The sequence below is a fragment of the Pelodiscus sinensis genome, chromosome 2, assembly GCF_052426305.1.
Source record: "Pelodiscus sinensis isolate ZL-2025 chromosome 2, ASM5242630v1, whole genome shotgun sequence".
NCBI classification, from domain to species: Eukaryota; Metazoa; Chordata; order Testudines; family Trionychidae; genus Pelodiscus; species Pelodiscus sinensis.
Window position 1 is genome coordinate 176,040,503 of NC_143053.1, and position 21,109 is coordinate 176,061,611.

General features: G+C 43.2%; 1 protein-coding gene across 1 annotated transcript in view; it reads right to left on the reverse strand.

The window, feature by feature from the left end:
* STAC (SH3 and cysteine rich domain) overlaps positions 1-21,109 on the reverse strand; it is a 118,650-nt gene that overhangs the window by 23,649 nt on the left and 73,892 nt on the right. The window contains exons 5-6 of the mRNA XM_006124009.5: positions 15,607-15,722; positions 3,709-3,790 (exon numbers count right to left, since the gene is read on the reverse strand). Coding sequence (XP_006124071.2) covers positions 3,709-3,790; positions 15,607-15,722 — 198 coding nt within the window. The remainder of the gene's footprint in view (positions 1-3,708; positions 3,791-15,606; positions 15,723-21,109) is intronic.

The window sequence follows — 21,109 nt, forward strand, 5'->3', positions numbered from 1 at the left end:
TTACAACAGGCATAATCATCACACTACAGTACACAACAGTAATTCTAACTCAGGAACCAATCTCTGCAACAAACCTCGGTGCCAACTCTGCCCACATATCTACACCAGCAACACAATCACAGGACCTAACCACATCAGCCACACCATCATGGGCTCATTCACATGCATATCTACCAATGTACTATATGCCATCATGTGCCAGCAATGCCCCTCTGCCATATACATCGGCCAAACTGGACAGTCCCTACGTAAAAGAATAAATGGACACATTTCAGATATCAGGAATGGTAATATACAAAAACCTGTAGGAGAACACTTCAATCTCCCTGGACACACAGTAGCAGATTTAAAAGAAGCCATCCTGCAACAAAAAAACTTTAAAAACAGACTTCAAAGAGAAACTGCAGAGCTACAATTCATCTGCAAATTCAACACTATCAATTTAGTATTAAACAAAGACTTTGAATGGCTAGCCAACTACAAAAGCAGTTTCTCCTCTCTTGGTGTTCACATCTCCACATCAACTGCTAGAAGTGGGCTTCATCCTCCCTCACTAAATTGACCTCGTTATCTCTAATCTTACTCTTGACTAGAACTCTTTTCTTATGTCTGTATATTTATACCTGCCTCTGGAATTTCCACTACATGCACCTGATGAAGTGGGTCTTTGCCCACAAAAGCTTATGCTCCAATAAATCTATTAGTCTATAAGGTGCTACAGGACTTCTCGTTGCTTTAACAGGCATAATGTGAAAACTCTTTGCCAAATTTTAGAGTGCATTTCTGACCTGAAAAGCAGCCTATCTAAATAAAGCCTTCTTGTTCATCAGATCAGTTATCTCTGTGTATTCAGGGTGATTTCTCCATTGACAAAAATAAAATCTTACTAGTAATTTTTACTTTGGTTAGCAATGCAGAAACAACTGAGCTAAGAGTGTGTGAACTAGGTTCTATTCCTTTTGTATTAACAGAACTGTATACTAATTGTGGTCCTTCCTGCAGAGTGTTTCCTACTTCTGAATCAAACTCATTGATGGCAACCAGACTGCACAGATGTCTTTTAGAGAATAATTTGACCTGAAGAACTTTTATTACTGGTAATAATGCATGCAAAGTAATGATCTCACTTGACTGGCGGAGACCAGGATGAAGTTAATGAGCCAGCAGCTAGAAAAATCCATCTTTTAATTTGTAAACTAAGCACATTTCATAGTGTGTGCGCTTTAGCCCTGTAGAGAATTAACTTTTCATTGAAATTATTGCAGTAATCTGTAGAAATGAATAAATCAGCCCATGTTTCCTGTGCCTCCTTGACTTCTCCATACTGTGTGCCTCTTGCTGTTTCCCTAATGCATAAACATACACAAATCTGCATTTTTCTAAAACATTCCTTGATTTCTCTGCCAAAAAACACCAAAAACAAAAAACCCCACTCCACGAGAGGCCTGATTCATTTCTGTGTTACTTTAGCTTTATGGAGTTGTACCACCATTTAGAATCACTGGAGTTGTCTCAGTGCAAAGCTGGAGCAATACAATGGTGAATAACACCCCTAAAAGAATATTTTTAAATGAGTTCATTAAACTTTTAATCTCTGTTTAGCTCATGCTTTCTGAATATTACTGGGAGACATTTAAAAGTGAAGATCATAGCAAATATGTGGTCCATCTCTACATAAACCAGGAATCCATGCTCTTGTAGCCGCAGGAAAACCATGTGAGAATTCTAACAGCATGAAAAGGATCTTAGCTTTTCCAGGATTCATGCAAACCACACAGGCAATTTATTAAAATGTACCAGGAGGAAATATTTGGAGCAATTGCTACATAATTTATACACTGGGTTGCTGAAGGATGGATTGTAAAAAGACAGCTGATGCCGATCAAAGGAATCGTTAATGTGCTGTGGAAGTTATTTGGAGGTTTGGCACATGCTGACTTCTTTAAACTGATTCCTTTGAGCAAGTTTCTTGATGCCTCTAAGTTATGCAGTGCCTATAGGAAAGTTTCTTAAAGGCTCAAAAATAAAGGAGGCAAGTGGTGAAAAAAAGCTTTCTGATAACCTCTGGGGCAACATGAAACTTGGATAGACTGGATTCTTTATTATTGGCCAGACAGTACCAAGTGTTCATGTGAGGTGGAAAAGCTCAAGAAGCCATCAGGAGGAGGTAGGGGCCACTGATGAGTGGGCCATGTGCTGAGAGGAAGGAAAAGGACTGATGACAGAGATGTGAAATGAAAGAGTCAGAATGAAGAGGAGGGAGGAGTCTTGGAAGGAGGTAAAATGGGAGCGGGTGGGAAATATCTACAGTTGACATCTGACCACTATAAAAATTATCAGACAATTGCCAAGAACACATGAGGAATCTTCATTATGGAGGAAGTGGACTTTGGGTTCAAAGAAGGGGGGCTTGTGTTTGTGTGCCTGCAGTCTGGAACTACTTCTTAGTGGTACTGGTGAACCTCAGTACCATCAGCAACTTCACACCAGGCCTGGAGATTTATTGGGTGCCCCTAATGACTTTATACACACAACCCTTCTATTGCCAGGACTGAAATGGAGTCCCAATGGACACTGCAGTTTCACTCCCCAGCATTCCAAGCTCCTGGCTAAGACTCCATCACTGCACTCAGAAAAGAGGACAAAGAGTTTGGACTCTTACACTACGTCTACACTGCAGAGTTTTTTTTCCAGAAAAATGAACGTTTTTCAAAAAAAAAAACCCAAAACCTCCAGTTACGTGCATACTGCAGTCATGCTCTTTCAAAAGAAAATTGAAAGAACTCAGGGTTTTCTTCCCGACATTGGTAAACCTCTTTCTACGAGGAAGAAGCCTTTTTCCAAAAGAGCTCTTTTTGAAAAAGGTTTAATTGGATGGGGAAGAGGGAGTTCTTTCGAAAGAAGAGGAAAGAGGAAAAAGCACAGGGGCCTGGTGGCCATTCCGCCCATAGCAATCACAGCTTACATGCGAGATAGCATCCATTCAATGTGGACGCTATCTTTCGATAAAGCAGGTCACTTTTTCAATGCACTTTTGCAGTGTGGATGCTCTCTTTTGGAAGAAGTTTTTTTGGAAGATCTCTTCCGGAAAAGCTTCTTCTGAAAGACGCCTGCAGACTAGACATAGCCTGCGTGTTATTTATGATTTGTACAGTAGCCCCAAAAGTCCACAACTTGACTTACTGTGCTGGGCGCGGTATGAACACGTGGAATAGGCTCTGCCCCGATGAGCTTATATTTTAATTAGAAAAGACAGACAAAAGGGTGGGAGGAAAGGAATTATTATCATACTCATTTTACAAATGGGGAATTGAGGTGCACAGACATGAAATAACTGGCCTACAGTCACACAAACACACAGGAAGTCTGTGGCAGAGCAAGGGACTGAACCCAGATGTCGATAATCACATAAATCTGGTCATAGTGGTTATGAAAAAAATAGTCCCCATAGACCATTAGCAGGCAAGTAAATATGCACAACTGGTTAATAGACCTCTCTAAGCTCTTGTTCTGAACCCCTTTCTCAAAACACTCCCCCAACTCAATAAACTAATACATCTCCTTGAGGACTTAAGAAAAGTGCACATTGGGCCAAATTCATCCCTCATGGATTCCTCTTGTATGGGTCAAGGTAGTGGAGTAATGACACCACTCCATTTAGAAGAAGATTATTGTGCATGTAAAAATAGCAGATGGTTCAGAACTTACCACTGTTGCTGCGTTTCCTGTTAATATCAAACATGCTTCCTGAACCATCCACTTCCTCAGGAACTTCTGCGAGGTCTGAAGTCTGCAAGAGAAGAGAGGGTGAATGGGACTGGATAAGGAAGAAAGTGAATAATGAGGTGAAATAAAGTCATACAAGGGCATTAAATGAAAGCAGCAACTTGGGAGTGTGAGCGTAGAGAGAGTCAACATGAAGAGATTTGCTGATAACATGCCATCCAAAGGGGCAGTTCAAATTCTCAATAGGAAGCATCAGGAAATCCAAATGAAATGTGATTTCCAGTGCACAATAGGTTTCTAGACAGCAGATGAAGTTGGGATTTAGGAGTTAATAAAAAATTGTTTAGGAGCTTCAGGGTAGGTGAGCTATTCTGTTACAGAAAAAAACATCAAATGGTCTAGTAGCACTTTATAGACTAACAAAATATGTAGATGATATCATGAGCTTTCGTGGGCACAGCCCACTTCTTCAGATGACCGGAGTATGTGTAGGGGATATGAAAACTCGAAATAAATAGGTGAGGGAAAGGAGAGGGGGGAGAAAAAGAAAGAAAGAAAAAAAGGAAAAAGGAAGAGGGTGTGAGACAAGGCATCATTAAGTATCTGAAGAATGGGTACTTAAACCTAAGCAGATCACAGAGTAGCTGTTTTTTGGTGCTTGAAAATGTTTATTTGCAGTTATACTTCATAACGCTCTATAACAATTAATTGACCATTTATAAAACATATATGATTCATGCATTAACATTGTACAAACACTTATAAACATATCCTTAACATAAAGTTTGACCTTAATTTCTCCTATTTGCTGTGGAAGAAAGCTCAGGAGTGTGAAAGACTGCTGAAATTAATTATATAACCGCTGGACTAATTTATTATCTCCAGGATAATAAAAAAAACCCTGAAAGTGAAATGCCTTTGTTAGGCTTATTTTGTGTATTAGTTGTACTGCAGTAGTGCCTAGAAGCTCCACTCAGGAATAATACTCCCATGGTACTAGATCAGGGATGGGCAAAAGGGCCTCCACGGGACGAATTTGGCCCACCAAGAGGGTTGATCTGGCCAATGAAGGCCCTGCTGTCATGCTCTCCAGGCAGGGCAGGAGGAGACTTCATGTGGTCTCCTGCCCCCAAACCCTGATTGGCCTGGGGACAGAAGGGGTAGTGCGCGAACGCTCCTTCTACCACTGGGGCATGGGCGCCTAAGGGAAACCTCTGGGGCGGGGAGGCAAAGATTTCACACGCTCCCCCACCACCAGACCAATTATGGTCTATGGGTGGGGAAGCAGGAAAGTATCCTGGCCCCACACCTTCTGCCTGAGGCCCGCCCCTTCTGGTGCAGCCTGGGGCCACTTAAAAAATTTCTCAAGTGGCCCTCTGTAAAAAATTATTGTCCACCCCTATGCTAGATGCTATACAGAGGACCACACAGATCCACATCCCAGAAGTACATAGGCTAAGGGCCAAAGTCTGATTCTGTTACTCGTGTTGAGTAGCAACCTTCAGGTACGTCTACACTATGGTGGTACTTCGGGATACTTCCGGTATCCCAAAATAGCTATTCCACGTCTTTTAAACAAGCCCGTTATCTCAAAATAGCTTTTGAAAGAATGGGCACACTATTCTGATGTCCCTGTAAACCTCATTCCATGAGGATTAAGGGATGTTTCGGAATAGCGCTCTATTTTGTGCCAAATTTTGAAATAAGCTATTTTGAAATACACTCGAAATAAGCTATGGAATTTGTGTAACTGCAATTATGTAGCTTATTTTGAGCTACGGGTACAGTGTAGATGCACCTTTCTATAAGACTAGTTCCATTGGAGTAAGGAGTTATGTGGAATAAGAGTATCAGAATCTGACCCTATGAAGCTTCAGATTCTGAATTCAACATGCTCCTCTACCTTGGGGATTTTTTTTTAAATCCCTATAAACTCAGGAGTCTTAGGCATTTTCTAGTCTGAAAACCCTATTTCTTTTTGTATATTCCTAACAATTGTTTGTTTCTCGTTAAAAATCTTTTAAAGATGCCTTTGAGGATTTCATCCTACCATTTAATTTCTTCATGATACCATGTAATTATACTGTACATACAAGTAAACCCACTACTTTGCAGGCCTACGCTTTCATCAGCAGAAGGAAAGACAAAACAAAAGTGTACTCCAGCTATGTTTAAAGGTCACCATAAATGATGAGGCATTCTTTCACAATTTTCTAAATACTGTTTTCTGTCACATGTTTATAGCAAAGCCGCTTACTCATAGACCCAGAGACTTTAAAACCAGAAGGCACTGTTGTGATCATCCAGTGTCTGACCGCCTGTACAGTGTAGGCCACAGACTCTCATTCACCCCTCTCCTGTAATAGAACCATAACTGCTGGCTGAGTTACTGAAGATCTCAAATCACGGTTTAAAGACTTCAAGTTTTGGAGAATCCATCATCTACTCTAGTTCAAACCAGACCCATGCCCCATGCTGCAGAGGAAGGCAAAAAGCCCACAGAGTCATTGCCAATCTGACCTGGAGAAAAATTTCTTCCTTATTCCAATCAATTAGCCCCTGATCTTATGGGCAAGACCCACCAGCCAGACACCTGGAAAAGAGTTTTTTGTTGTAACTCAGAGCCCTTCTCTCTAGTGTCCCTTTTCTATTAATCCTCCATTAATGTATCAAGTTCATTCTTAGGCCATGTCTAGGAAACTATTTCAAAATTAGTAAATTCTACTTAGCTCCCAATTTAGCAAAATCGAACTAGTGTGTCCACACTACACAGAGGCCTCGAAATTAGTCCGAGGCAGGCTGTGTTAATGTGGATGAACCATCTCAGATTTAAAGCCCCAGGAATAATTGGGGAGTAATTAGTTTGAATTACTCTGGGGAGTACTTATTTAGAAATAGAGGCACTGGCACGTTCACACTACTGTTATTTTGAAATAACTATTTCAGAATTAGCATTATTCCTGATGAAAAGCAGGAGTACAGATTACAAATTCCATGGCCCATTATTTTGAAATAACAGACTTGATAGTGTGGACACTGCTTATAAATTCGACCTTGTGGTGTTATTCCAAAATAAAGCCCTAGGCTACGCCCACATTGGCAAGATTTTGCGCAAATACTTTTAACGCAAGAGTTTTTGGGTTAAAATATTTGTGCAAGAGAGCGTCTACACTGGCATGTGCTTTTGCGCAAGAGATGTGCTTTTGCAAAAGCATCCGTGCCAGTGTAGACGCTCTCTTGCGCAAGAAAGCTTGGATGGCCATTTTAGCCATCAGGCTTTCTTGCGCAAGAAATTCATGTTGCCTGTCTACACTGGCCTCTTGCACAAGAACACTTGCACAAGAGGGCTTTTTCCTGAGTGGGAGCGTCATAGTTCTTGTGCAAGAAGCACTGATTTCTTACATTAGAACGTCAGTGTTCTTGCGCAAGAACTTGCGGCCAGTGTAGACAGGCGGAAAGTTTTTGCGCAAAAGCAACTGCTTTTGCACAAAATCTTGCCAATGTAGACGTAGCCCTAGTGTAGACCAGAACTTAGGTTTCTTTGCACCTACTGCTCACTTACGCAGGCTGTTCCAGAATTTCATTCCTCTAATGATTAGAAATCATCCAAGCTCAAGACTAAACTTGTTGATGGTCACTATCCATTTGTTCTCATGTCAACACTGGACCCTTAATTCAAATAACTCCTTTCCCTCCTTGGAATTTATACTTCTGATCTATTTATAGAGAACAATTCTCTCACCCTTCATTGGAGTAGCCTAAACAAGTAAAGCTCCTTGACTCTACTGTCATAAAGTAGTTTTTTCATTCCCAGTACCCGTTTTCTGTACCTGTTCCAGTTTGAGTGCATCTTTCTTAAACATATGAGACCAGACTCGCCCACACTACTCCAAATGAGGTCTCACCAGTGCTTTATTTAATATCAATAACGCTTTTTTGTCTCTGTCAGAAATACCTTGCCAGATGCATCCTAAGATATCATTAGCTTTTTTCAGGGCTGCATCACCTCAGTGGCTCACAGTCATCTTGTGAGGTCTTTCTCCTCCTCTGTCACTTCCAACTGATGCATCCCCAGTTTACAGCAAAAATTCTTTAGTCCTTAAGTCCATGACCTTGAATTTTATACTATTATATTTTATCCCATTTCTCTTACTCCAGTTTTCAAGATCATCCTGCTCTTGGTACAATACTCAGGTTCTCCTTCTTATTGGCACGTCCTCCTAACTTTGTGTCATCTTCAAATGTTATGAGTACACTCTCACTTTTTGTATCAATGCTATGAATGAAAATGCTAAATATTTAAATGCTTGAAAGAGGAAAAATGATATTTGTTTCCCTGTAAATATAGTCCACATTTATACAAATATTGGTTGTTATTCACACAGAGATGCCTATTAATGTAGGGCAGTTGGCACTGATCTGTTGGGACAAAGCCCAAACAAACCAATAGCATTAGACTACATACAAACCATTAAAAATAGTTATATGGACTTTACAAATATACTGAATAAAATAAATCAGAAAGTGTAAGTCTACAATTGCTCCCCAGTTCGAGCTAGGGATGCAAATGTAGGCGACCAAAATTGCTAATGAAATGGGGATTTAAATATCCCGCGCTTCATTAATATGATCTCACCAGCGTGTTACTCCGCTCAACAGCTGATTCGAACCAGGAAGTGTGCTCCTGGATGCGTTAGTTCAAACCAAACCTTGGTTCGAACTAACGTTACTCCTCATTTTTTGGGGTTTGGTTCAAACTAACGCATCCAGGAGCACATTTTCTGGTTCGAATCAGCTGTTGAACGGAGTAACGCGCCAGCGAGATCATGCTAATGAACAGCTGGATATTTAAATCCCTGCTTCATTAGCAATTTCGGTTGCCTACATTTGCATCCCTAGCTCGAACTGGGGAGCAAATGTAGACATACCCAAAATAAATTCATTGACTTTTATAGTGCCTCTTTAATAACAAAACCTATAAGAATAGGTTAGCTACAATGGCCTAGTCAATGTGGTTAATTCCATTCTGTTTTACTAAATCTCTCAACATATTCAGTTGGATGTAGTTTCTTTGTCACTTCTTTTCTGGAAGTGTTGTGTCAGGCTGCTTTGCTCTGTCAGTGCCCTGCTCAGGAACACAGCCTTAGGACATTTCTAAATTACAATGTTTTGTCTATGAAACTCATGTCAACATGGAAAAACTGACAAAACAAAAATTGCCAAAGAGAGTTCATACTTGCTCATTCTGTTGCCAGATTATGTCCACATTGTGTCCATTGGCACCATCATGGTTAGTATGTGCAATGCACTGTGGGTTTTGGTGACACCTTCTGGTACTAGGTGTTGTGGGAAGGCAGAAGGGAGTGCAGCATATCTTTGGACTTTGATAAATGTCCCATCATGCACTGCTTTCTGTCTTAGTCTCCATTTGTTTCTGGTTTCCTCTTGCACCATTTTCCTGACTGTAATTCTTTGCTGTGCAGTCCAGCTTCTGCAGTGAGAAGTGATGGAACCCACACTTCTCTCCTCAGCACTGTTAAGTGTTGTGAGGATATCACTGATAGCAGTGCAGTTAATAGTAAAGTTATTAACAGAGGAAGACTTGTACCTGGCCAACATTGTGTGTGATATGGACAACAGCAACTTGTCATTGCATTTGGAATTTATAGAGCAGCTGCACAGGGAAAACCATGGCTTTTGGAGTTGGGAAACCAGCACTGATTGGGGGGGATCACATCGTCATGCACGTGTGAGATGAAGAGTAGTGGCTACCAAATTTTCGCATGCGTAAAGAACCCTCCCTAGAGCTGGGTGCTGAACTAGCTCCACACCTGTGGTGCAAGGACACAAGGAAGAGAGCAGCCCTCTTGCTAGAGAAGTGTGTGGCAATAGCTCTCTGGAAGCTGGCGATATCAGATTCCTACTGGTCAGCTGCAAATCAATTTGGAGTGGGGAAGTCGTCCATTGGAGTGGTATTCACATAAGTATATAGGACAATAAATTGCATCCTGCTCTGGAGGACTATGTCTCTGGGAAACGTGCATGAAACAGTGGATGACTTTGCAGCGATGGGATTTCCTTACTGTGGCAGGGTGATAGATGGCACACATATTCCAGTGTTAGCACCAGACCATGCTGGAATAGAGTACATCAAAAGGAAGGGATACTTCTCCATGGGGTTGCAGGAGCTCATGGATCATCGAGCACTGCACACATCTTCAGACACACTGGCCTGCAGAGAAAACTTGAAGCAGAGATTTTCTTTCCAGACCACAGGATTTTAGTTTTGCGCAAAAAAGCCCCGATCACGAAAATGGCGATCGGGGCTTTTTTGCGCAAAAGCGCATCTAGATTGGCCACAGACACTTTTCCGCAAAAGGTGCTTTTGCGGAAAAGCGTCCGTGCCAATCTAGATGTGCTTTTCTGAAAATGCTTTTAACGGAAAACTTTTCCGTTAAAAGCATTTCCAGAAAAATCATGCCAGTCTAGACGTAGCCTCACTGTTTTGTCACCACTGGGCAGTTTTTGGGAACAAATCTTGGTAGTGTAGACAAGGTCTTATTCAGCACATGGTTAAGTCTCACTGAAATATATGGGAATTTAGCCTATGGTTAAAGTTCTGCATGTGCTTATATGAATAAGGATGGACTCAGGGACATAACTGGCTGTCATGGTCAACCTGTGAAGTAGTGGAAATAATTTCTTTGCATTTTTGAGCCAGAGCCTGCAATTTATTGCTCAGACAAATCTCCCTCTGAGGCCAGTGAACTTTGTAAAAAGCCAATGGAAGTTTTGTGTGTATGATGTGTGCACGATGGGCCCATAGTTTGCAAAAGACTCCTCTGGGATGACTGGTGCTATATAAGGATCCAATCCTGCACTCCTCATACCAGCAAAGCTCACAATTAAACCGGTGTTAGTTGTGTGTGAAGATATGGAGGTAGAGGTTGGAGGTTGCCCAAGTAGTTCAGTACTGGATTTTAAATACATTTCTTCCTTTTTAAAAGTTAGTAGTGTTGTGAGAAATATTTCAGTATAGGACTAAGATCTGACAAATCATTTTTAGGATCATGGTCTTTTAAAAACACGTCTCTAATTTGTTTTAGCAGAACTTTATAGTAAAAGTAAGGCATTCATATTTGAAAAGTTAAGCCTTAGCCTTTTTGGTCTTCAGTTTTCTAAGTTATAACTAAGAATAATATTGCTTACTTCTCTACTTACAGCACTGAACCTGTCAAATCCAGGACATTTTCAGATTTTGCCTGAGGGTAAATATCACTGCTCCTATTGTGCCAATTTCCCTCTTCCCCAAGGATATTGAAGGGATATGGAAGTGAACAGAGAGCTGATGGGACGCAAATTCATTCTGTTATCTTGACCACCACCCTGGCCTCCTGGTTGTCCCTTGCACCTGTTATGCCTGGTCTTTTAGATGGTAAGCAATTCTGAGCAGGAGCTGTCATTTATTATATATTTGTACCATGTTTTGCATGATGGGGTTCCAACCTGGTTGAGACCTTTAGGTTCTATTGCAATATAAATGTTAAGTGATAATAATAATGTATAAAACAGGGCAAATGATGGAAAATAGAACAGGCTGAACATGGAACCTAACTCTTAGGTGGAAAACAGACTTTGTTGAAAGAACCTCTATTTTTCAACAGTTTGCAAAGGCAGGGTCCCGAGGTGTCCCACCAACTAGCGTCAAGTCTTAAAACTTCCAGTAAAGGTAACACTTTGTTTTGACTCCTTCAGTGCCAGGCACCTACACCTCTGTAATGATTGTAAAGTAAAAAGCCTTTGGCTACATCTCTTGGTTACAACACAGTCAAAGGGTGAGGCTAGCCTGCTATAATGACATGTTTTCCTGAATATTCTGTCAGTATCATAACAATCTCTGCATTGTGAGCATGATCCAGAGCCCACGAAAGTTAGCTTGTATCTTTCCAATGACTAAAATGAGCTTTGGATCATGCTCCTTAGGACAAATACTCTCACTTTTCAAATACAGTGCCTCACTTGGAAAAAATGGATCCATTAACCCCCCCTGTAAAAACTGGTGCTATGTTTACATTACCTCAGAGACTTTTCTCATGCAAAAAATGGCTATATTTTGAGGGAAGCAGTGAAGTGGTAGGTGCTCATTTTGGAGAACATGGCTACTTTTCTTTTTGGAAATTCAAGAAACCAGGCTAAAATCACATAGAGGGACATGATGGTTCTAGATGTTATTATGACATTTGTCTCAATAAGGTCATAAAAGGGGTGCTCCTGCTTTGCTTCTACTACCTGCTTCACTGCAGCTGATACATTGGGAAAACCAGGTATATCATTCACAACCTCCACTGTGATTGTAATGAAACAAAAGCCTCTCGGAGGAACAACACAGCATCCATGTGGGATGGGAAGATCAACAGTGAAAAAGTTTAGTTTCTGTCGCTCTGTAAGGCTGTGTCTAGACTGGCAAGTTTTTCCAGAAAATCAGCCGCTTTTCCGGAAAAACTTGCCAGCTGTCTACACTGGCTGCTTGAATTTCCGGAAAAGCACTGACGATCTCATGTAAGATCGTCAGTGCTTTTCCGGAAATACTATGCTGCTCCCGTTTGGTCAAAAGTCTTTTTCCGAAAGACTTTTGCGCAAAAGGGCCAGTGTAGACAGCACAGTACTGTATTCCGCAAAAAAGCCCCGATCGCGAAAATGGCGATCGGGGCTTTTTTGCGGAAAAGCGCGTCTAGATTGGCCATGGATGCTTTTCCGCAAAAAGTGCTTTTGCAGAAAAGCATCCTGCCAATCTAGACGCGCTTTTCCGGAAATGCTTTTAACGGAAAAGTTTTCCATTAAAAGCATTTTCGGAAAATTATGCCAGTGTAGACGTAGCCTAACTGTTCACCCATTGCTGGCTCAGAATTTAACTGTGACACGTTAGGGTTTCCCATATCTGTGTCTCTGTCTTATGCTTTTCTAAGTTACCTAAGCACTGACTTGTGCTACATTTAGCCACAATCTGATTCCCTGGAAGAACAGTCCAGGACAAACTGGCATTCTGTACTTTACACCCACTCCCTGGCTTGTTATGATCCAAAGTCCAAGGCAAGCTGACATGCATTTGTGGTTTTTTTGCCTGAGTAATCATTCATAATTTAACATAATGCTTTATTGATTTAACAGGTACTAATTACATTTGTAGAACTCCTGTTCCAGTATATAAATTAAATAAGATAAGGAAAGAACTGTAGTCACAAAGCGTGAAAGATGTCAGAATTGATTTTGGATTTTAAAAAAAGGTGAAAATTATTAAGTTTCATTTAAAAGAGAAAACACTAGATGAAGGGCATGTCTTTTACTAATTCCGGTTCAGTTTTCACTTGGGAATTGTAAACCTCTGGTTTGAATTTCTGTATTTTCCTTTCTGAGATAAATTAAGATCTGTTTAAAAGGTCATCTGTACCATTTAAGGCCTTGATTCAACACAGCAATTAAGTGCTTGTTTACAGAAATAATGGCTTAAGTGCTTTTGCTGAATAAGGATGGATTGAAGCACTAGTTTAAAATTAAGCATATATTTAATTGCTGTGTGTGGAATTGGGGCCTAAGTCCTGTGAACTCTTTTCTGCATAATGAATTTCACTCTAAGTCAGGGCTACTCAATATGTGGCCCGTGGCCTGTTTGTTTGCGGCCTGCGGTACAGTTTGGGTTTATGCAGGGCTCAACATGCTGCCCGTGGGTGGGATCCTTTGAACATGGCCTCCACTGGGAACACACTCCATAATGGTGAGTCAATATATAATGGTCTTCTGTTGATATGCGTTTTAGCAGTTAAATTCCTGGACTGTCATTTCTCATTAAAAGTGTTGTCATATGGGTGGAAATTGTGTAAATATTGCATTTTATTAATATCATCAGAACTGCATGTTGTGTAGTCTTGCCTTAATCTTTGTATTCATGCCTGTCAGTGTGAAAGATGCTATTTGCATGTATTTGCATGTACAGGCAACCACACTTAAGTTGAGGCCCTCAGCATGTGCTGTGAGTATCCTTGTGGCCCCCAGGACTTCCAAAGTTGAATAGCCCTGCTCTAAGTCTTTGTCTACACTGGCTTGTTTTGATGCCAAAAACTGCCCTTTGTTAACAAAATGGAGCACTTACACACTACAAAGCAACTTCTTTTTGCAGGGCGGGGGAAGGGAAATCCCCAGTTTCCGTGATAAAAAGCTTCCACCTCTGCAAGAGACTTTTGTCTTTTCCCCTCCCTTTATTGTTGACAAAAAGCAAGAGATCTGGCTTCTGCCCATATCCTACAATGCCTGTCCTGATGGATGTGCTCAGAGTTTTGTGATCTCTGCTGCCCTGCAGGCATGCACCCCTCCCCTTTCAAGACTGGGAAGTATCTGATAGCTGAGTTAGCTGCTCTTTTTGGGGAACAAACAAAAAGAACAAATCATTGGAATGCTCCCGTTCTGCTCTTCTAGGAACACAGCAGCAGGCAGATTGCTGCTGCAGAGGGAAGGCTAGAGAGACTGCTCTGCTGCTTTGACAGTCCTCATCTCAAAGAGCTCACAGAGCTCCTCATAATGTTTCTGAGAATGCTGTGGAAAAACTTGGAGAGAATCCCAGGAAGTGCAGAGATCCGCTCTGCCTTCCCACAACACTGCACTGTGGGATGCTTATCCACATTGCTTTGCTCTATCTGTTGACAGGGGAGCTAACACTGTGGCAATGAAATGTCGACAATGGGAGGCAGAAAAACCAGTTTGACTGATTTTCACTTTTGCCAACTTTTGCATATCGACAGCATTTATGTCACCAAACCTTCCTAGTGTAGACATAGCCTAAGGCAGGAGACCCCGTTTCCAAGCACGGACAACATCTTTACAGAGAGATTGTCTGCTTACCACTTCTTGTCTCATTCATATCACCCCATGTTTCCATATAGTGGGTTGTTTCCAGCCATTTTTAATGAAACAATGGGGTAAGCTAGCACCACATGATCAGGCAGGGCTCAAGTTCAGCTGGAGTCATTTGGGGCAGAGCACTAGTAAATACTGTCAAGCCGGTAGGAGCGTAGGTTCCTTTGCACTGGATGAAGTTCTGAGCCTGGGCGCTTCCCTGCAGCTGGAGCCCCAAATGGAGGGAGTGGGCCTCTGGGAAACAGCCTGAGAATTTAAGTCCTGCAGCCAGCTACTCCTAGACTGCTACTACTATATAGGTCTGATTTTCAGAGACGCCAATCACCTGCAATTTCCTCTGAATTCTGGTAGAGTTGTGGGCAGTCAGCATTCAGTCATGGATGGCCAACATACCCAGGAATAAGAATGAGGGGATGTACAGTGCAACCTTAACCCTGGATCCCACGCCATTGGGCTGCAATGCCTGCTCCTGTGAAGCTGGGCAAGGAATGGGTGGAGACAGAATTCAGTACCTGGCCTTCCCCGAAAACAGTGTGACTGTGCACTCACTGCCTGATACTCCCAGTTAATCGCAAGAGACCAGAATGTTTTATAAAGAGGGTGCTGTGCATGTGCACAAATTTTCAAATTTAAACATTTTGGTTTATTTATGTTGGTACTTCCCACCTCCAAATGATGCTGGCCTATGTGGTTTGTGGACTTTCAACAATGTCAAATCAAAATAATACAAGAGGGATCACCTGTTCAATGTCTATTTTTCTTTCATTTTAAGAATTATTTTAAAAGATTTGTTTACAAGCTGAGTTTACAAAGAAGGGTTTACAGGCTTTTTTTCTCTTCCCCCCACCCCCTAGTCTGGAATGTATTTTTCTAATTGCCAAAATTTGTGCTTGCTGATGGAAACTCCGATAGGGTGGGTGGATGCGCTGGGATCCTGCACAAGGGAAAGGGAAGATAAAATGGAAGAATTACAGAGTTCCGTTTGGGTGAGTCAGATCCACTTCCAGAGCTGCCCTTCTTGGTCTTCTGTGCCAAGGAGGTGCCAAAGCGGAGGGTTTCATAGACAGGGTCGACTTTGTTGCCACAGGCTGCAACAGAAAAAGGCAAAACACAGATAAATGTGTGAAAGAAAGTACCCATCATCATATTTCCTTCACTTAGGGTATGTCTACACATGCAGCCTATTTCGGAATAGGGCTGCAAATGTAGGCATTCGGAATTGCAAATCAAGCCCGGGATTTAAATATCCCGCACTTGATTTGCATCTTCCCAGCCAGGCACCATTTTTGAAATTTACAGCCCGGAATAACTGCCCGTGTCGACACGCGGTAGTGAAACGGGTGTTCGAAATAAAGCGCTATTTCGAACTACCTGTTATGCCTCCTGCAATGAGGTTTAACAGGTAGTTCGAAATAGCGCTTTATTTCGAACGCTCATTTCACTGCCATGTGTAGACGCGGGCAGTTATTCCGGGCTTGTAAATTTCAAAAAATGGCGCCCGGCTGGGAAGATGCAAATCAAGCATGGGATATTTAAATTCCGGGCTTGATTTGCAATTCCGAATGCCTACATTTGCAGCCCTATTCCGAAATAGGCTGCAAGTGTAGACATACCCTTAGAGACTTCACTGCCCATCCCGTCTTGTTGGGACACAAACAAACAGGGTAGGCACTGGTCATGCAAAGTGCTCAGTGAGCATGCAGGGATCCATCCAGAGGGACTGCTATGCAGGATCAAGGGATTATAATGGAAGTGGCTTTTGCTGTTTGCTTCTCCTTCATCTGTCCTTCTCAAGGTCCCATATGCAGACATTTTGATCCTCCCCCATTATCTCTCTCTTCCAACGACACCATTCTTTCCTGTGATCCCCAATCTGTCCCCCTCCACGCCTAGCACAAAAGTACTTCCACTCATTCCTTGTTCCCAACATTCTTATTGACTGACACCTCTGAAAATCATCTCCTGTTGCAACTAAAATCACCCAATCTGGGTAAAATTGCATGATCTGGTCCTGGTCTGTCAGGTCTCAGCCTCTCCCTTTTCCCACTTAGGATATGCCTGTGCTGCAATTGGGATAGCATGTGTAGGCAAACCCAAATTATCTGTGATTGAGTCAGCTTGCTATAAGTTACAGTATAGGCGTTGTGGTCAGTGTGCCCTGTAAACTGAGTGCTTGGGCAGCCACATAGCAGAGGTTTAGTGTCACTCAGCTGATCAGCATATGTTTCTCCTGGTGGTGCACATCTGCAGATGCTTTGGTGCACATGATAACATTTATTCCACACTGGGATGGAAAAAATTAGAGAGAACATTGATAATAGCCTGGACCATATGCTCAAATTTGTATCTGAGGTCTCAGGTGGAACTGTATTTGGGTGCTTAGTCTGTGCCTCTGCCTTTACTGCTGCAGCTTTCCTTCTATTTTTTGCAGTCTGGCTTGTATATGCCTATATGTGCTGCAATTGCATCAATTGTGTCTAGACATACACTTATGCCATTGATCTTGCTAGTAGACACCTTTTCTCTGCTTTTCATGTCCCTCCCAGCCACAAACTCTGCAAGTGGGTCTTATTTTCCTTGCAAGAGAGAGATGGGCCTTATCTCATCATCAAGCAAACTGTGACCTTTGTTTTCAAGTGCAAATATTTATAATGTTTAAAGAGTACATACAAGATCATTAGCAGTTCATGAACTGAAATTGATCATCTCATAAGAGCTTAGCTCTACTTTGTCTCTTTGGTAACAGACCCTTCTCCCCCCCTCCCTCCCCCCCCCCGCATCCCCCTTCTGTTCTGAAATGTGATTTGTCCTTTTCATATGTGTTCATTTTTTTAAATTGTATCCTTTGGTATATATGGTTGTGACTATTTTCTTCCACTATTTGATCTGAGGAAGTGGGTCTGGCCCACGAAAGCTCATCATCTAATAAACCATCTTGTTAGTCTTTAAAGTGCTACATAGTCCTGCATTTTGCTTCTGCTAACACGGCTACATTTCTATTACTAGACAGTACTGTTAGAGAAAAGAAACTGCCCCCCCCCCCAGTAAAAAAGTTTGGCCAGGCCGCTCTTGTTCTGCAGTACTCCTTGAGAGAAACCGGCTGCACCCTTCCTGCATACCATTGCCTTTAGAAAAAGGAAAGGTGTGAAAAGGGGAAAATAGACTCAGACTCTCCCACCCGTCACCTTGGCGTGAGAACTGCGGGGCTTACCTGGTCGCATGAAACCTGTACAGTTTCGGCCCAACCCCTGGGACACAGACCCCCCACTTGGTGACCATTGGGCCATATATGGTAATATGCAAACGCGGGAAAGCGATGTGCAGATTTGGGGATAAATACCCATGGCACAGTTCGCTCTAGGAGGTCTTTGCAACACATGTACCACCGTGCGTGTGCCTTCTCGTATACTTCAAAGCGCTGCCGGCCTGATCAACTGACCAGCCACCTCCCCTGACTCTCGGGCGTAACCAAGGCCTTCGCAACCGAACCGATATCTGTGAAATGTTCCATGTGCTGTGTAAGTTGGTATGCATGATTTGATTTTTTCTTGTTGTATAAGCTTAGTGTTGTACAGGCAGTCCCCGGGTTACGTACAAGATAGGGACTGTAGGTTTGTTCTTAAGTTGAATCTGTATGTAAGTCGGAACTGGCGTCAGCCGCTGCTGAAACTGATCAGTTCTGACTTGCATACAGCCAGTTCTGCCTTGCATACAGATTCAACTTAAGAAACCCAGGCGTCCCCAAGTCAGCTGCTGCCGAAACTGATCAGCGGCTGATTCCAGGAAGCCTGGGGCAGAGCAACTCTGCCTTGGGCTTCCTGTAGTCAGCCGCTGGTCAGTTTCAGCAGCGGCTGACTTGGGGACGCCTGGGGCAGAGCAGCTGGGGTGCTGCTGGGTTGCTCCAGTAGCGGCTCCTCGGCGCTACTGGAGCAACCCAGCAGCACCCCAGCTGCTCTGCCCCAGGCGTCCTGATTCAGCTGCTGCTGAAACTGACCAGCAGCGGCTGAATCAGGACGCCTGGGGCAGAGCAGCTGGGGTGCTGCCGGGTTGGTCTGGAGCGGCGCTGCGGGACCAACCCGGCAGCCCCCAGCTGCTCTACCCCAGGGGTAGGCAAGAAAAGCCTGGTCTGCTGGGGGGGGGGGGCACTAGCTGCACCCCCCCCCAGCAGACCAGGGGGACAGGAGCAAAGCCTTGGAGTACGTCCGCAGCGGGACAGCCCAAGCGCGCCCGGGCTGTCCCGCTGCGGGCGTGCTCCAAGGCTTTGCTCCTGTCCCTCTGGTCTGCTGGGGGGGTCCAGGAAAGCCGCTGGACCCCCCCAGCAGACCAGGGACACCAGAGCAAAGCCGCCGCCTGGGCGGCTTCGCTCGTTTGCCCGGGAGTAATGCCGCCCAGGCGGCGGCTTTGCTCGGGTGTCCCTGGTGTGCTGGGGGGGGTCAAGCGGCTTTGGTGGACCCCCCCCAGCAGACCAGGGAGACCGGGAGAAGCTTTTCTCGCCCCGGAGGACACGGGTGGCGACCCGCCGCCCGTGAGCTCCGGGGCGAGAAAAGCCCCGTTCGTAAGTGCGGATCCGACATAAGTCGGATCCGCGTAAGTCGGGGACTGCCTGTAGTTGTTTGTGGGTAGTACATAAGAGTTTGTAGTTATCACTGTTATTTTATTACTGTAGCTGGATATTTTTAGATTAGAGACTATTCCCCTTGCCATTCCCATCCCTATATCTCTGACACGTTTTACTAGAAACCATAGAATAAATATAATAAATACTGTAAATTCATTATTAACACGGTCTATTAAAAATCTTAGAATAAATACTATAAATTCACCACTGTCATAAATAAATATTTTTTATTTGATAAAACTGTTCACCTGGCTCTGTCCTTCCCCCCTTGGGTATTCATTATCGGACCTGTGATTCTCGCGACAAGTACAAAGAGGACCCTCACTATCAGCTGGGATAGTGATAGAAATGTAGCCCTGTTAGTATGGTGTAGCTGAATCTGCTCTGTCCTCAGCAGGGAGCTGCTGCTGTAGCTGAAGAAGTGCCTCTCCCCAAGCCAGGCAGCCCCTCCCCCAGCTCCAGGCAGTGGGGCAGCCCTGAGCTGCTCATTAAGCAGCTGAGAGCGAATCTTGCTCCTGAAGTCCCCTTCAGCCCTACATAGCCATCGTTTCATGAGAACTGAGCACTTCTGAATCTTAAAACAGCAAAAGTTTCAGGTTAGTAAAGAGAAAAACTATGCATAGCTAATACAAATGTGACTCCAATCTTAAACTGAGAACCACAGGAGATGACCCCTGTCCTTAAGCTCAGCCTCAGTTAAGTTAATCAGGTCTGTCCAGGGCTGGATTAAGGGAGGGGGGGCCTAGCCGGGCAGCTGCTTGGGGCACCAACCTATGAGGGGCGCCTGCGCTGCGCACCCGCTGCACAGGACGCAACTATGGCTCGGTTCGGCACTGGGTCTGTCCACACAGTTCTGAATGTGGGATCAGGGCCTTACACTCACATAGCACTGTTCTTCCCAAAGCGTGTCTAAGAATTGTGGACCTGATTTTCTATCATTGGTCATTTTAAAAATCAAGACTCGATGTTTTTTTTTCTGAAAAGTATGATCTAGTTCAAACAGGAATTATTTGAGAAAAGTTCTGTAGTCAGTGCTATCAAGGAGGTCAGTCTAGACAGTCACAATAGTTCATTCTGGTCTTGGAATCTCTGAATTTATGCATTCACTTAGGGTACGTCTAGACTACAGGCTTCTGTCGACAGAAGTTTTGTCGACAGATACTGTCAACAAAACTTCTGTCGACAAAGAGCGTCTAGACTACATTGAGTTCTGTCAACAAAACAAGCTGCTTTGTCGACATGGTAGTGTGGATGCAAAGGACAGTTTACATGCAATAACACCTTCTGTCGACAGAAACTCTGTCGACAGAAGGCGTTATGCCTCGTAAAATGAGGTTTACCAGCGTCGACAAAACTGCAGAGTTCTGTCGACATTATGTCAACAGAACTCAGCGGTAGTGTGGACGCAGGTATAGTTTTGTCGACAAAAGTCCACTTTTGTCGACAAAACCCTGTAGTCTAGACACACCCTTACATTGGTATAAATTAATGTAATTCAGCCAAAGTCTACAAATTTACTGTGGTGTGATTGTAACCAGATTCAAGCTCTAAACAAAGCACAGCAACGTGAAATGCAGCCTCCACTGCAGTAGAAGGTGATAAACAGCAAACCTACAGAACAACGTAGTGGGAAAGTGAAAGATCCTGGGATCTTTCATGTCACAGAGAGCAAGAGAAACCTTGCTTTTACAGAAGTGCTGCTCAGAATCCTTTGAACAGAAATAATTCTAATTTTAGAAGGGTCTCCTTTTGTAAATGGAAATTTATGCACAGCCATTAAATGTAAAAAAAAGTTTTGACAAGAACTAGCCTATTGACAAGTCATTTCATGTTAGTTAATTTAGTTGATTTTATGTT